This window comes from Gasterosteus aculeatus, chromosome 13, assembly GCF_964276395.1.
Source record: "Gasterosteus aculeatus chromosome 13, fGasAcu3.hap1.1, whole genome shotgun sequence".
Classification (NCBI taxonomy): Eukaryota; Metazoa; Chordata; class Actinopteri; order Perciformes; family Gasterosteidae; genus Gasterosteus; species Gasterosteus aculeatus.
The window spans coordinates 15316254-15332149 of NC_135701.1; the positions used below are offsets into that span (position 1 = coordinate 15316254).

General features: G+C 41.4%; 1 protein-coding gene across 15 annotated transcripts in view; it reads left to right on the plus strand.

The window, feature by feature from the left end:
• The first annotated feature begins 1690 nt into the window (after positions 1-1690).
• The window catches only part of pbx3b (pre-B-cell leukemia homeobox 3b), a 55087-nt gene continuing 40881 nt past the window's right edge, over positions 1691-15896 (plus strand). For 9 of the 15 annotated variants that reach the window (XM_040195822.2, XM_040195827.2, XM_040195828.2 and 6 more), the window contains exons 1-2: positions 1728-3249; positions 3822-3901. In XM_040195822.2, coding sequence (XP_040051756.1) covers positions 3002-3249; positions 3822-3901 — 328 coding nt within the window. In that variant the 5' untranslated portion in view covers positions 1728-3001. Of the gene's footprint in view, positions 3250-3821; positions 3902-15896 lie in introns of all 15 variants that reach the window. The other 6 variants (XM_040195823.2, XM_078086887.1, XM_040195825.2 and 3 more) reach the window with 2 other exon arrangements.

Consider the following 15896-nt stretch of genomic DNA (forward strand, 5'->3'; position numbering starts at 1 on the left):
AATTAGATGTATATCTATATATAGATGTGTGTGTGTGTGTGTGTGTGTGTGCGTGTGTATACAGTACACAATACAAATGCAAAGCTTTTAATTCAAGCAACTACGTGTTTTAATCTTGATTCTATTCCAGATCAAATTAAATGTCATGTAGTTCCTGGACAGCAAACTGAGATGAAAAAACAGGTCACAGCAGGGGGGTTTTCTCCTCTAGTGAGAGATTTGAAGAGTTATTCTAAGAAATGACTCACTGAATCTAATTTTGAGCAAAAGGTGTTTCCTTTTCAGAAGATTAACAATCACACATTTCTGACTCAAATAAATGAATCATTTCCTGAGACCTGCTGGCTCGTTATCCATCTATACTTTGTACTGACCACACATTATTTCAGAGGATCACTGACTTAATACCAGGGTGATATTATAACACCTAACCCAGTATTCTTAAGGAACAATATTTCTGTAATAATGAGTAAATGTAATTTGAAGAGTTGATTTTTAATCACAGTTGGGGATCGTGTACATGGTTTCTTTACAGAGAACTGAATTCAACTCTACTATTACTAACTCTACTATTACTAATACACCTTGGAATAACTAGAATGTCAGAGATGACATTGCTCACACTTTATCCCAGTGTCTCCCTTCAGGTGTGTTTTCCTCCTTACTTCATTTCAGTGAAGAGGAGGAACGCAGAGATTTTTTTTTAGATTTCTTTGACTAATTTCACAATCCTGTGAATCTTTTTTGCTCCATTTGTGTTCTCCTACATTTTGTACCAAATGAAAGGTATTCTTTCAAATTCAAAGCCAGACTCTTTTTTTTTTTTTTTTTTTTTTTTAGGAGAAAGGCTTCCCTGATGCCTGGTTTAGGGACATGACAGGATAAACTGTATTATGTGAGTATCAGGCAACATTAAACCAAAAAGGATCATGATTTACTAAATGGAGGTAACATTTATCAAATAAAATATGAAAAAGTGATTGAGGCCATAAACTTAGTGTACCAATGCTTACTGAGGTAGTAAACCAAGTCAAAGTAGGCTCATTTTCTCATCCATTTAAGACAATTAGGCTTCTTTTTTCAACCAGAGGAGTTGCCACCTATTGGCTAGCAGAGATAGTGCAGGTTGAAGGCCTTTCTACATCGGCATCACTGCTCTCCGACGGAGGTGTCCTCCTGGGTTCAGGCAACAAACCAACTCAATGAGGTTTTGGAACAGATCATGTTTTAGCTCAACTAAACCCTTCCTGTTAAAACGCAGTGATGGAAACGTATGTGCATCCAGCATGTACCACCTCTACTGTTTATGTATTGTGTGACTTAATGGGCATCCAAAAAGCCACATTTAACAACAGCATGCAGTGTTAATATATCAAACCTGCCTCTTCATTCCTCTGTAGCTATAAGTAAACGCCTCCAAATTAAATGCAACTCCCTATTTTACCTACAGTATTTTGACAAACTCGAGATCTAGATGTTTGTTGTAGAGGTTTTATTTGCTGCCTCGCATCCAGCTCAACAACTTGTCTGCTGCCATAGCAACTGCGGAGGAGCACAGAGGAGCGCCGCCTGCCTGTGCCGTGAATGTCACTCGTAGCAACGGCCAATCAGAAGTTCCCATCCTTTTGTGCTAGCGGCGTAAAGATGGAGGGATGGAGTGGGTGGGCTTTAAGCATCATGTATCTGCCAGTAATAGGACGCACTGCTCGTCAGTCTTCGTCATTCCGGCTTGCGATTGGTCGAGGAGCTTCACTTTCCAATACTATAAACATGTCTGCTGCTGGGCTGGCTTGAACCGAGGCTTTCAAGGGACTATGCAGTTCTTCATCAAACTGTATAAAACTCCCATTATGCATTTGCCCGTGGTGTTGCAAGGCTAAATCTTTATTATTGGTGGAGAATATGCACATAGCTGCACGTGCGCGCGCGAGGAAACGAGGATACCCTGCTGTGGCTGCTGCGAGAAAGAGAGAGGGGATTCTGCCGTGCTTTCATCAATATAATCACCGTCCTAAGTACTAGCTCTTAACATTTTGTTTTTCGGTGTTCAGGCGAGAAGTGACAAGAACATAGACCCCTCCTCTGCAGGGCGGAGCGTGCAATTTCATTTCGTATTGTGTATTTTTTTTGTTGTTGTAATTTTCTACCCCTGTATCCCTGCCTCGACACGTCTGCACTGAGTGAGTGGCATTGGCACACTGTCAATCGCTCACTACCGCTGCCATCAAACAACATAAAACACACACAGGCAGAAGCTGCAGCTCATAAATTTCAGCAGGGCAAGATATTTTTTGCGCATCGCCTTTACACAGCGCTGTGTCCTAATTAATTTCTTCTCGTAGTTGCTTTTCTTTTTTATTCAAACCGTAATCTCAACTTTTTTTTTTTTTTTACATTTCATATTTTTATAGCCACATTTGGACACCGTATGCCGCAGATTGTGTATATTTTTTAATGCTGTCAGTTGTCGCGGGAATCATTTCTTCACATTTATAGTTCGCAACACCTGCAAGATTTTTTTATTTTATTTGTTTACACGTTTCCACATTGGATATTTTTTGTTGCCGTTGCTGCACTAGGAGGATTTGGACATTTTTTTTGGAGAAGGAATGCGCCGGGAATCCCACGAAGAGCGCTAATAAATAAGAGATCACCAAGGAGCGTTCCTGTCTACACTACCCGTCAAATCCCAGAGAAAAGACAAATTGCCACGAGGATCCGCGCGGATATGATGGACCGTCAATTTTGACAAAGAAGTGCTAAGAAGAAGAAATACGATTTATGCATTTTTCTACCAACATAGTTACGCGTTTTGGCACTTTGGACCGCGCGTAAAAAAAGCGAGAGGACAGCAACTTGAACACATGATTTACGCTTAAACATCACTGCCATAGGCTTTTTCCCCCCTTTTTTAAAAACAAACGTGCGTACCGTGTGTCGCTGAAGAATCACCGCCGTGCACCCTTCTCTTCTGCACGTGTTGTTCTAACCGATTTCGTATATGAGTTTTTCAATTTGCGTGGCTCAGTGCACAGACTCTTTAGCGGCTACTATGGACGATCAAGCCCGGATCATGCAGTCGATCGGCGGTGTCAGTCTGGCCGGCCACTCGGTACAAGGAGGCATGGCACTGCCGCCTCCACATGGACACGATGGGACAGACGGAGACGGAAGAAAACAAGACATTGGTGACATTCTCCATCAAATAATGACCATTACCGATCAAAGTCTGGACGAGGCGCAAGCAAAGTTGGTTGATTTATATGTTTTATTAACTTCCTCCCCCACCACCCCTCTAAACAAAAGCACAAACGCTGAACGCATCGTTATTGAGATGTGGCCCGCTTAACTTAACTCCCTCATGCATAACGAAGAGCTAAATTGGCTTTAATGATAATCATACACTGAGGTGCATTTGCAGTCCTGCTAATGGTAAACACTGCAGAAAGTTCTATTCAAAGTGCTCATGTACTAACTGAAGTGAGCTTGTGTTGTGCCAAAAGTTTGTGTGCACAAATGCCCTTTATTTATGTTGTTATATCTTGAAACTATAACTTGTGCTGGAAAATTTCCTGTGATTATATAAATGAGAGGACATTAGATATTACATATTAGTCCAACCCGATTAACCAATGCTATTTTTTAATGTAATTTCTTACTGTATAGTAGCAAATAATCACTTTTAAGAGACATTTTGGCTCGGATCACGACAAGGAATGACATAGTGAAAGCTAAACTTAATATCAAATCCATTTACTTTTTAAGTTTAACATGCGATTCATCAGTGAATTTATTTCAGTATTGTATCTTGTCTTATACTGAAACAGGAAACATGGACTGAACTGTCACAGAATGAAACCAGCACTCTTCAGCGTTCTCTGTGAAATCAAAGAAAAGACAGGTAAGATCTTTGTGTTAAAATCTATTTAATATTGGAGTCTCAATGCAATAGCTCACATACATTCTCACCTCCCAGTGATTTGATGGCAGCCTGCGTCCAGGTTACTGGAGACCTCTGGCCAAATTAATTAATCATTTTTTTTTCTAAATATGTCATTGTGCCACACAAACACTGCTGAGTTTTTTTTTTTTTTTCTTCAAACGGTTTCAGCAGGAGCCTCTTTTCCAGCACAGGTTGCTTGGATTTAAACAGAAAGTAAGCCCCAGCTTTCTCCCTCACTGCCCTGGCACCAAGCAGGATGGGGAAATCCCGCAGCATATGCTCCACATAGCTGGGATCGCAATGAATTCCTGCTTTATAACCTGACACAAAGCAATCAATATTTGTATGGCAATTGCATGCAGACTCCTGTCCTACAAATGTAATACATGGAAAGGAAAATAATAGATTCAACTTGTAGAAAATAATTGAACAATAATTTAGAAAAGTTGTATATTAGGTATTTGCTTTTAATAAGTCTGTAGATTTTGATAACCGATGTGGATTATCTTCATTGCATGTGCACGCGTCAACACATGTGACTGCATAAATTGTAGCACATTTTCAAGACATAACTTTTTCCAAAACATAAACTTTGCTTTATTTAAAAAAATGTTGATTTTACAGACAGATTTCTGTACATTTCCCCCATAATGTTTCTGGAATATTATAAAGTACTTCACTTAGAATTTTCGAATGGAACATAAATGATTACATAGTCATAAAATACTTTTATAGACCATGTAGATTATGCCTTTATATTTATGTGATTGTCCTGATCAGCAAAAAAAGAAACGTAGTACTGTTGCTTCAAAAGTTCAAACTGCTGTACATCACTATTTACTCCAAATATATTGTTTGACTGTCTCTCATTCAAAAGAAATATGTGAAGAATTCACGGCTATGGTTTTGCTATAATTTAGCAAACCTGATACCTTGTCATATTTGTGACCTTTGTGCAGTTTATGAGAAAATTGGCTTGGGAGCGATCACAACTTCCCTAACACAGGTGGCGTCCACAGTCTAGCCGAGGTTATGTGTGTGTGTCTGTGGGTTTGTGTGTGTGTGTGTGTGTGTGTGTGCGCGCCTGTTGAGCTTAGATAATGAAAGGGACAGAGCGAGAAAAAACAGAGGCTGCAGATCGCACATCACACAAGATGCCAGCTTTTATTCCGCCTGCGACCGTTGATTTGATGTGAAAGTGTTTTCCAGTGCAGAGGCTTGGCTGCATGTGTAGAATGTAGTCCTCAAAGATTTTATTCTTAAACTTTCGTCACATTAAAATCCTGTTCCAATTATTCTGTGAGTTTCTTTAATCGTGTGATATAACAGTTTTGGGGTTAAAACTCTCATTAGAGCTCTGATTTAAATCCTTCTGCTGTGAACTAAGCTCTCAAGTTTAAATAAGCCAATAAAAGAAAAAGTTGAAATTGTCAAAATTGTGAAAAACAAAAACATTCAGCTGTAGCTTTTGATGTGTTTGTGACCGAGAGATGAGACGGTGGAGAACAGGGAGATCAAGTAGGTGTGTGTGTGTGTGTGTGTGTGTGCGTGTGCGCGCGGTTAACCTGTGGTTTAGAGTCACAGCCTCCCCCTCTCAGCCATTGACAGAGCTCAGCTGGTCCGGTGGCCTCGTTGACCGGCCCTTTTCTCCGGCACAGAGTGAGCCTTTCACTGCTCCTGTAGCATCGTTCACAGGGCTTCCTTGGCCCTTTCATGTCTGTTCACATGGCACAGGGGCCGCCGTCTTTTAGCCATGGGATCCACCGTCGGCTCATCTTGACTCTTAATAGTACATCTGAAAGTGGTCCAAAAGTGTAATTACTGTGCTCATGCATCATGTTATTCAGAGTTATTGTGGTGTGTACAGATAAACAGTGAGTTCAGGGTTCATCTTCAAAGCTTTTAGGGTTCAGCTTCAAATGGTGAGAACAATCTCACTCTGGAAAAAGAAACGATAATTTTCTCAAAATATCAGGAGATCTTGAGGCCGTTTGTGGGTGTCCAGAAGTTTCTGGCACTCTTCTAACTTGTTATTGTAGAGCCACAACACATTTCTGCATTGCTAATGCCCTAGAAGTATTAATTCACTTTGATATGCTAATTAGAGAGCATTATGCAAGAAATGAGATTAAGTGGCAGCATGAAGTCATTTGCCTGTCACTAAATTGAGTGTTTTTAGCAGGAGGGTTTTTTTCACCCAAAATGTTCTGGCTTTTGCATTTGGATAAGCTAAATGTGAGATTCAGTTGGAGTTCTTTGTCCTCTAGTGTGTGTGTGACCATATTTTTCTCAACATGTATATAAAGGCGGCAATTAAAATGTTTTATTATAATGTTCCCAACTGTTTCAGGACAAAGGAGACATTCATGTACCTTTTTTCCCCCTGTTGGCTGCCTGAGAAGACAATGAATTCATTGAGTGAAAATTGCTTTGCAGTTATTCCTCTGTGCTGGGGTTTGTTTTATCCTGCTGGCTGCTCCCTTGTCTTGCTCTCTCTCGTGTCTTGGAGGAGAGACTCGCAACAGTGGGAGCGGCAAGAATAACAAAGGTGAAAGATTACCTCCATATGGTATTTCTGACCAGGAAAAGAGAGGTTCTGTAGCAGGACTCCTTTCTGATGTGAGGTTTAATCAATAGAAAGAGATTACAGAAAACTATTACAGGCTAAATCACGGAGTGCCACAGAGAGGCTTAGCCCTCTCCACAGCTCTCTCAGCTGCACGGCGCTTCTTTTGGCTGCGTATTGACTTGTTGTTTTCCTGACCTTTGACTCGTCAGGTTCAGAATCAGGAGGTCTGGAGAAGTAGGCGAGAGAGAGAGAGAGAGCGAGAGCGTGTGGCAGATTCAGGCTGATAAATGCTCCGAGCCAGTGTTTAAAGCAGTGGATTAGGGAGGGACTGCACTCACACTCCCCGAGCCGGTGTCGGCGTTTTGTTGCACAGGCTTGATTCGGCTTGTGAAAAACGCTCAACGTGCTTTCATACGTGTTGATCTGCGTTACATGAAAGTAACCACGTGCAGGAGTACAGTTTGGACCGAGGCGGTAAACATTTCCAAAATCTACGGGAAACATTCCTTTCAATGTTCACTGACAAATTGAATGACTTATTTGTGTCCAATCTGAATTATTAACATATATTTATTTGTATTATTATTATTATTATTATTATAGCATCTGCAAGAAAAGTAAAACAATTTCACTTACAAGCTAGGAAATATTCAACAAAATATTCAGTTTCTACCTTAAGGGTTTTCCTCGGTCCTAAAAAGCTCCAGTAAATGCATGACCGAGAACAGAAAGCTATTCAGCAGGAGAGACAATTGACTTTGGCTGCTTTTTGTCTCAGAGAGCCCCAGTGATGCGGCTGAAATGACTAGATAGTGTTGTGGCGAATAGCTCGCACACAGCTGGGTTCCTGACTGGCTCAATGGCAGGGCCACTAGTGCTTCCTCCTCTAAAGCACGAGGGGGACCGGGGAAGATGTGGCTATTATCTAAGTAGCTCCCAAATACCCTCCATTTCCCCATCAGCATAGATGAAAAGACGAAGCGCCAGACAAAGAGGAAAAAAGGGGGTGGAGGGGGGGAAGGAGTAAATACATCAGTTTCATTTGGAAGCCTAAATGCTTCTGTGCTGAGTAGATAGATGCCTCTGCTCCGGTGCTGCCTGGTGTCTGCACACACTGCTCCTCAGATCTGTTTTTTTTTTTGTTTTGTTTTTTGTGCAATGATTCAGTGCTGTCCCTCCATCTGCACACACAAGCACCCATCTTGCAAACGTCTCCCTCGTCCTCCTCCATCGCTCCGAGCGTTTTCTGCCGGCTCCTGCGACTATCAACAGCTCATAATTGTTTTTTGCACATACGTTATGCAAATGAGTCTTTATGGCAACTGGCACAACAATTAGCATCCTCCAACAATATTTTAGTAGGTTAATTGCAGAATTTCTGAATTGTACATCTGAGTTGTTAATTAGGCATGACAGAGGTGGTGAAATAGTTATCTTCAGGCGGTGGCAGCCAGCAGAGGCTGCTTGGGATGCAAAGAGGAAGGATTGATTGAAATGAGTTTACAGCAGCAGCAGCGTCTCTTTGAGACTCTCTGCGTCCCCGTTTAGCTTTTCGAGGCGTTTTTTTTTTTCAGTCGATAAACATAGAAATATAAACCTGGAAAAGCAGGATCTAACTATGACCCACTGTAGAAATAGATTAAATGTGAACGATACAAGTTGTTGTCTTGTCGGCATGAGTTACCAAGGATTTTTGTATCACTCGGGCTGCACTCTTGTCAAAACAATAAAAGACCTTTTAACCAGCCAGATGAATATAAAAACAAATGTTTTTTTTTCCAATATGGAATTGTACAGTGCTGTAAATAAAGTTAATGGCAACAACAAACAGATTTAATATTTCACATTTTTCATTTTATGAGGAAGAATGATTAAGGATTAAAATAAAATATCCCAAACCATCAACCCGTGTTAATAAAACACAAAGCTGCAAAAAGGGAAATTAACTTTTGATGCTCTGATTGTGAGAAACCAAAAAATGTTGCAATGTAATTTCTTATGATAGGATTATCATAGGGGTTATGTACATTTATTTATTTAAGAAAAAAAGTTTTCAACATGTACTTAGTGATGACGTTCATCCGATGGCGAGTGCATATCATACCACGGAGACGGTCGGAGTGAAAGACTGGAAAGCGAGTCCTTTCTCCGTAATGACTCTATTTATAGGTCCCTATTTCATTAGCTCTAGTGTTTCAGGGAAGAGTTTTCCTCATGGGACAGCAGACACCATGATGCTCATTTACTCTGCACACATTACATGTGGACGTCTAAATAACGTGATCGTGTTCCTCTTTTAATTTGACGGATCCACTGTTACTTTCATGTTTTTGTAGATGGTTAAATTGTTGTTTTTGACTGTTTTGTCGTGTGTGTGTGGAGCTTTTACTCCTACAGGTGACGGATTTCTGTAAATGAACTGATGCCATAAATAGATGTAGAAAGAAGTAAGTGTACACGTTTTTAATTTCATTTGTAATATTTAGACACTACAGTCTGCAGTGAGCCTGACAAAAACCGAAATGAAACGTCATTGTCCCCTTTCTTTTCTTTGTACACGACCATTTTCCAAAAGCAGAATAAAAAGGAGTCTTTTCCTCATTTGCAAGCTAGAAAATGTAGCCCGTCTTCCCATTGTTCCAAATGCCATTGTTCCACATGTTTCATACATTACAATGATGAATTGAAGGCAGAAATGGGAAAAAGACTGCAATGCAATGAAATTTTAATCAGCGTCTTCTGCTGCTTTAATAAAGGAAATAATTCTTATTGGCTGCTGTGTTAAGATTTCTAATATTTAATTCATAACAAACCTTAGATTATTCTGCTTTAGCCCTAAGACAAGCTCCACTCTACTGGCTGCCACAATGCAACTATGGGGAAAATAAAGGGCGCATAGGGACATAAAAAGACCTGCACAGTGAAAAATCAGTTCATCAGTCTCGGCAAAATACTATCACATCATTTTCACGCTCTTTGTGTGTTTAATGAAATGTATTTAGAATCATTTAAAAGACTATTTTTGCCGTAGCTAATGATGGAGCTGCTTCACTGTTACCGCTGGTGATTACTGCACAACACCTGAATTTTTCTTTACTTTGTCAGTAAAGTAGGACCATTCACCAACGGCATGTTATTGTCTCAAGTCCTTGAAGTATATTCTTGTGTCTGAAGTAATGGAAGGATGGCGAGGGGCCAGCAGCTAGGTGCTGGCTCATGTTACAGTGCAACGGCGGGCCCTGTTTTCATCTCTCGGTGAAATGGCTTAATTGGTGTCAGAGCCCCAGGGATAAAGGCCTCTTGCTCTGAAACACAGGCACACAGGCCCTGTCTTTCCTCAAACCAGAAGGAACGGCCCGGCATCTGCTGGTGAATGAGGACTAAGCCGTGGCATAACAATACCAAATGATGTTTGGGATGACAGAAATTAATATGCGCTTGCTCCCAGAAAGCTGTGATTAACGAGGGCGAGCAGGGGAATGCTGTGCCTTCTTTTTGCTCCTCTTTGATGGGGATTGAAATGCAAAAAAAAAAAAAGGTTTCTCCTCTCCTTAGAAAGTGGAGGTCACCCAGAGTACATTACAGCTATTCTTCTCTTGCTCCTTCCTAAAGCAGGAGGCAGGAAAGGACGGAGCGCCTGTAATGACTGATTGGACTGATACACTAACATTGTACCGTCATTGTAAAGACATGTGGCTCCACCAGACGCTACCTGGATACCTTTTTGCCGCACTGCTCAACCATAGTAATTAAAAGCTGATGGTAACATATAGATTTTACACGCCTCATTTAGAAACCTTTCGGAGTGGAATAAAGCAGTTGTGATTTTATTATTCCAGTTGATACCTGAACACCTTTTTTCGTATGGAATTTCAAACACACACATTGATTTGCAGCCAAAACGTGTGAACAAAATGGTGGTGTGCTGTTGTCTTGATAATGATCTGTATCTCTTGTGTCCTAGGAGGAGACACATGAATATTTAATTGTGTCTGCTAGAGAGATCCCCAGACCCTTCTGCTCATTTCTTACTTTCTCTAATGTGTTTCCAGCCTTCCAGGTACTTCCTCTCTTAGTAATGGAGAATTAAAGCGCGCATTAAAATGATATAAATTGCAACGTGAGGTATTTCAAAGGACATTTGTCTCCCCACAATGTGGTTGAAAATTCAAATGGCAAGTTTTGACAGCGGACATACTGCTGACACGGCGTATTTCCCTCACTTTGGCTCCTCAAATAAGCATTTTCTCTGTCAGAGTGATTGATATGTATTAAGCATCCCCCTTTTTTACATCTGGAAGATGACGTCGGTGCGTGGATATGAGTTTGAAGCCGTGAATGAGTTCCCCTCATATTGATCTATTTGTGTTGCCGGAGTGGCAGGTGCTAGACGAAGACTGTGTCAGCTTTGATTGTTTGTGTCAGTGATCCGAGCCGACATTGAGCTCTTACTGTTCGTCACTGCACTTCCTTTTTGATGAATGGCAGCACACTGCACAGATCCTACTGTGCCTACTCTGTCTCGCCAACCCTGTGAATCAGCATGGTTCTGCAGAGATTATTTATCACTTGTGTGCTCTTGGTTTTCGTCATGCAAATATGTGGGACACACCTGCATTCTTTGCAGGAAATGTCCCGGAGGTTGTCTTTTAATTAAGTCAAAGCTTTCCATGTGAATGTAAGTTTGTTGGGAGACGTGGTTTCTCTCCTTTTCTAAATATCCAAGATTAGTTCTTAACCCGCGTGTGTGTGTGTGGTGGCAGGCCTGCTAGGTTGTGGCGTGAAGGTGAGGTGTCTGATGCTCTGGGCCTCTGTAAGTATGCAGAGCACGGCATGCGTCTCGCGGGTGCTGAAGGAGAGCATGGAGTGGCAGAGTTAATTTATTTAATGACTGAGCGTCTTATATCTCCCCAGCCCTGATTAGAATCCATGCTTGATGAGGGAAGCGATAGAGGGGTGTGCGCTGCCCCCAGGCCCTAGCACGTACGTTCATAGTTTTCCTCCTCTAGTGCCTTTCTCTCCCTGCCTCCTTTCCACTGGCTCCTGCAAAAAAAATAAAGAAATTAAAAAGAAGGAAAAATGCATCAGAGATCCGGATAATTTTCCACTTCTGTCTGTTGCGATATTGTGCGACGATGTGGGTGCATGTGATCATTGTGTCGCACATTGACAGTGGATGCAGCTCTGAGGCTGATCGTGTGTGTGTGTGTGTGTGTGTGTGTGTGGCGTGCCCCGTGATAAAGACAAAGTGCCGTGCAGCTCTATGAACGTGGGAAAGCCAAACAGAGTGTGTCACTTTGGCAGCACGGGCTGTCAGCATTGGGGAGCTGCAGTTGTAAAAACCATGACCTTCCTCTTTGCCAGCATGTCTCCTGCAGAGCCAAAGCGCTGCCCTGTAGTTCTGTTCTGGCCGTGGGAGGGAATGCAAACACAGAGGGGAAAAAAAAACAGTAAGAGCCATAATTGTGAAGAGGGGGCGGGGTTGAAGTAATGAAATACTTCTTGGAGCTATCAGGACTGAGAAGGTGAGGGAAGGAGGGGGGGAGGAGGAAAGAGGAGAGGACTGGCGAATGGGGGAGAAAATACTCGGCGGCTTCAAACATTTCCACCAGCCATCATCAGTAATGCCCGCGGCAGCCTCACAAACCAGAAATGATTTCTTCAGGCATCGCTGTCAAGTGTTATTCAAATAACACCAGCCTCACATTTGAATAACAGCCGACATTTTGAATTAATTAATCAGACAAGATAGTCTGGGCCTTTTCTCATTAGTCTACGGGTCAGGCTGTGGAAGATATATGCGCTGGTGATGATATACTTGTCTTTAATAGTGATTTATGGAGATTTTGGATTGTACGCGATTTGTCAAAGGGGCCGGTAGCAGAAAAATGGGACGGTGCATATTTCATTACCTAATCTTTGATACGTTCCATGATGCTAAAAGATACAACCCCCGTTGTTTAGATGCAGGGGAAGCTCTTTTACGGTCACTCTTCTTGAGTGAAGAGCGGCACAAGCAGACACTCGTTATTGCGCGTGTACACACACACACACACACACACACTTAATCTCCTCTCATAGACCTCTCCCATTTTACTTTTCCTATGCAATTAAGCGAGGGCTGTAAATTATAACTGTGTCGTACTTTAATTATCATGGTGTAAAAATAGAGTTCCTGTCTTTGAGGGGAATTCATTAACTTACTCAATATTCCATGTCAGCTCAGAGTATCACAAGATTGCAGCGAGCTTTGCATTTAACATGCTTAGAATCAAGTGTTTTATTTAATATTGTACAGTTTAACCTCTGTAGGAAAGTAGAAGAAAAAAAAATAAGTTTGCATATATTTACCTCATTATGTAGACCGCTTACATATATTTACCTCATTATATAGACTGCTTACGGGATGGTGTGACATTTTTACTTTGGGTTCCTAGTGTGTTGGGTCACGGAGGTGTAAATGAAAATGTGTATATCTACAATTGTGCTAACGACGCACTGTCAACAGATATGTGGGGCGTTAAATGGCAATGAATACAATGAGTTCAGTTTACCAACCCTTTTTTTATCTTGTCTTTTTTTACATACACAGGTTTTAATTATCCAGAGTAGACCTGCAGCACATGCAGTGTGCATCTGTGATTTTGTGCTTGTCCAGGTGTGTGTGTGTGTGTGTGTGTGCGCACAAGTGTCAGGAAGCTACGAGCTGTTGCTATTCTGGGTGAGCAGCCCACACAAAATGCACCAACACCAGTGTGACAAAACATTCAAATAAATTGCTGTCAGCCTGCCGAAACACCAAGTGCAGCGATTTTTATCTGACACGTGGAAGACCCAGACATGCAGTCCTGACAAGTAACGCCGGAGCACCTGTGAGAGACAGGCGATAAAAATCAGGATGTGCCTGATCCTCGGCATAACAATACCTATGATTACTTGATATTATTACTCTTCTTTAAGAAGGAGCTCAAGATGGGAAGATAGTATTCACGTTGCTGGCTTCCTTTAAAGTCTCGATAATAAATGATCTTAGGCTGATGTGTGCATGGCTACCTCTACAATACACCCTGATATTGAATTATGCAGTCATAACTTAACAAATGCCGAACCGGTTTATATATTCATGTATTACTTATTACTCAGACTGCCAAGTCCAAGGTTAGGACATTTATTTATTCTGTTGCAGCATCATTGTTCATAGGTGTATTATTAAGAGAACACAATCAAATGAATGTGTACGACATTGTGTCGGATTCATACTTTTTTGTTTTAAATGACAAAATGAATATTTCTTCCTTCTACGTTGTATCGCTGAAAAAAGTGAAACTTGAATTCTGCTTTGTGGATCCCTGCACACTTTTTAGTCCAAAATTGTTACGACCGATGACTCTGAATTGTTTTAAGCAGCAAAGAGGCCCGAATAAATATTAAGGGAGCCAGTGTTTGACTCGGTAATTCTTGAATCCAATTGAGGAGCGTAAAGATAATGCTTTCCAGAAACGCTGAGACAAAGGACTCACTGTGGAATGCGGCATCCATTCTCTATTGTATTGTTATTTTCTCCCTTATAGGTTACTAATGAGGAATCGGCCCTCATTATGATTTTAAGGATGAGAGAGGAAAGCTTTTAATTAATGATATGTAAATGGTTCTGAATTGATTATGTTAGAATATCAAGAGAGATGGGCAGAAGCTGTGGTGTAATATATTTTAATTAAGAATTAATTAAAAATGATGGCAATTTTATAGAGGCTCACAGAAAATAGAAGAATTTATTCTCTGTCACAAGCAAATCCACCCTTGATTAAATAAACAGACACATGCTGTATTCATTGAAGACTTGTATTTATACTTTGCCAGGAAGAATTACCCCGATTATTTGAAAAAAAAGAAAAGTGGGGCATGTCAGTGGTTGACCACGAGCTGGGTTTTCTGGGGTTAATGTTGATTAATCTCATTCCTAATTCATGAGATCGTCCTGGTCTGTGTTAGGTGGATCAATAAAGCTTTGCTTCCTTTTTGAATTCAGCGTCTACAATTAGATTTGCAACGTGAAACACAATTAGAAGTAAGACATGAATGCCGTTTTTATTACTTGTGGCAAGTGAACGTGCACCCCAAAAGATATCAATCTGTTTGTAAGGTAAAAAGATTTGTGTGAAAAAGATGAGTCGAGACTCGACATGCACCCTCGTTAACCTTTTTAATTGCCGTCTGCTTTCTTTCATTCATTCTTCAGGGCAAAGAAAACAAACGACATTAGCTGCATTAACCGCGCGCGCCACTGTTAAAGGGAAAAAGCTCTTTGTTTTTCCACGGTGGCCTGCATGCTCTGTGCTAAACTCCGCGATCAATGGCAGAGAGGCTGCTATCCCAGTACGCGGTGCAGGCGTAGCTCAGGGGGGAGGGAACGGGGGTCCCTGGTGGTTCATTTTGATTGGAGCGCAGAGTTTTGTGTTGAAAGGCGAGGGAGAGACAGGCTGTTGGAAGCAAATCCCCCCGGATCAGTTAGAGCTTTGCAACAAAAACACCTTGATATTCCTGGGAACATTTGCTTAGAGAGAAGAGAATTTAAATAAACGGGTAACAAGAGAGCGAATGATCTAAAAGCATTTCTGAGTGTTTGTAGGTTCAGAGAAAGCTTGTGTATCTCAGGCAGAGAATTCATTTACAATTTACGGCAAATTGCTGCTGCGCAGAAAGGGAATTTTGATGAAACTTTATTTTGGCAATATGGTGTTGCATCTTTTTTCACAGATATGTAGAAATATACGTTATAGGATGTGTGATGACGGGCAAACAGAGGCAGTGTGTGAGTCTGTGGCAGCAGTGAGCCTTTATGAGCTAACCAGTCTGTTATGGGCGGCAGGGACGATGTGTGTGTGTGGAGGGAGTGTTGAATGGATTATTAGCGTGAGTCCCTCCCAGGTCGCATGTAAGGGCTTAAAGGCACATAAACACATGTGCACGCAACCATGTTCACATGCCCAATGTGCGTTCAGAAAAGAACATGCACAGATGCGTGCATGCGTATATACAAGCCATGCACGACAACGGCTGGCAGAGCGTCGTCTTTTTGACATCTGCAACTGGTTGCAATACATCACTTCCTACATCTATCTGTAATTGTGCGTTTTGTGCTACGGAGGCCTTTGTCAAAGAGTTGAGCAGTCTCGACATCGGCTCCCTGGTGGGAACGGAGTTATTGAACATACAAACGTTTTGACACGATTAATCCTGAACTTCTGAACGACAAGCACAAATATCCTTTTTTCTGTATCGAGTCACAGACGAGTGCCCCATGCCAGTTCTGTATTTACAGAACAAATGTAGACGAATGACCATAATAAAAACCCAGGTTGAGCTTCATACTGTAGTGAGTGT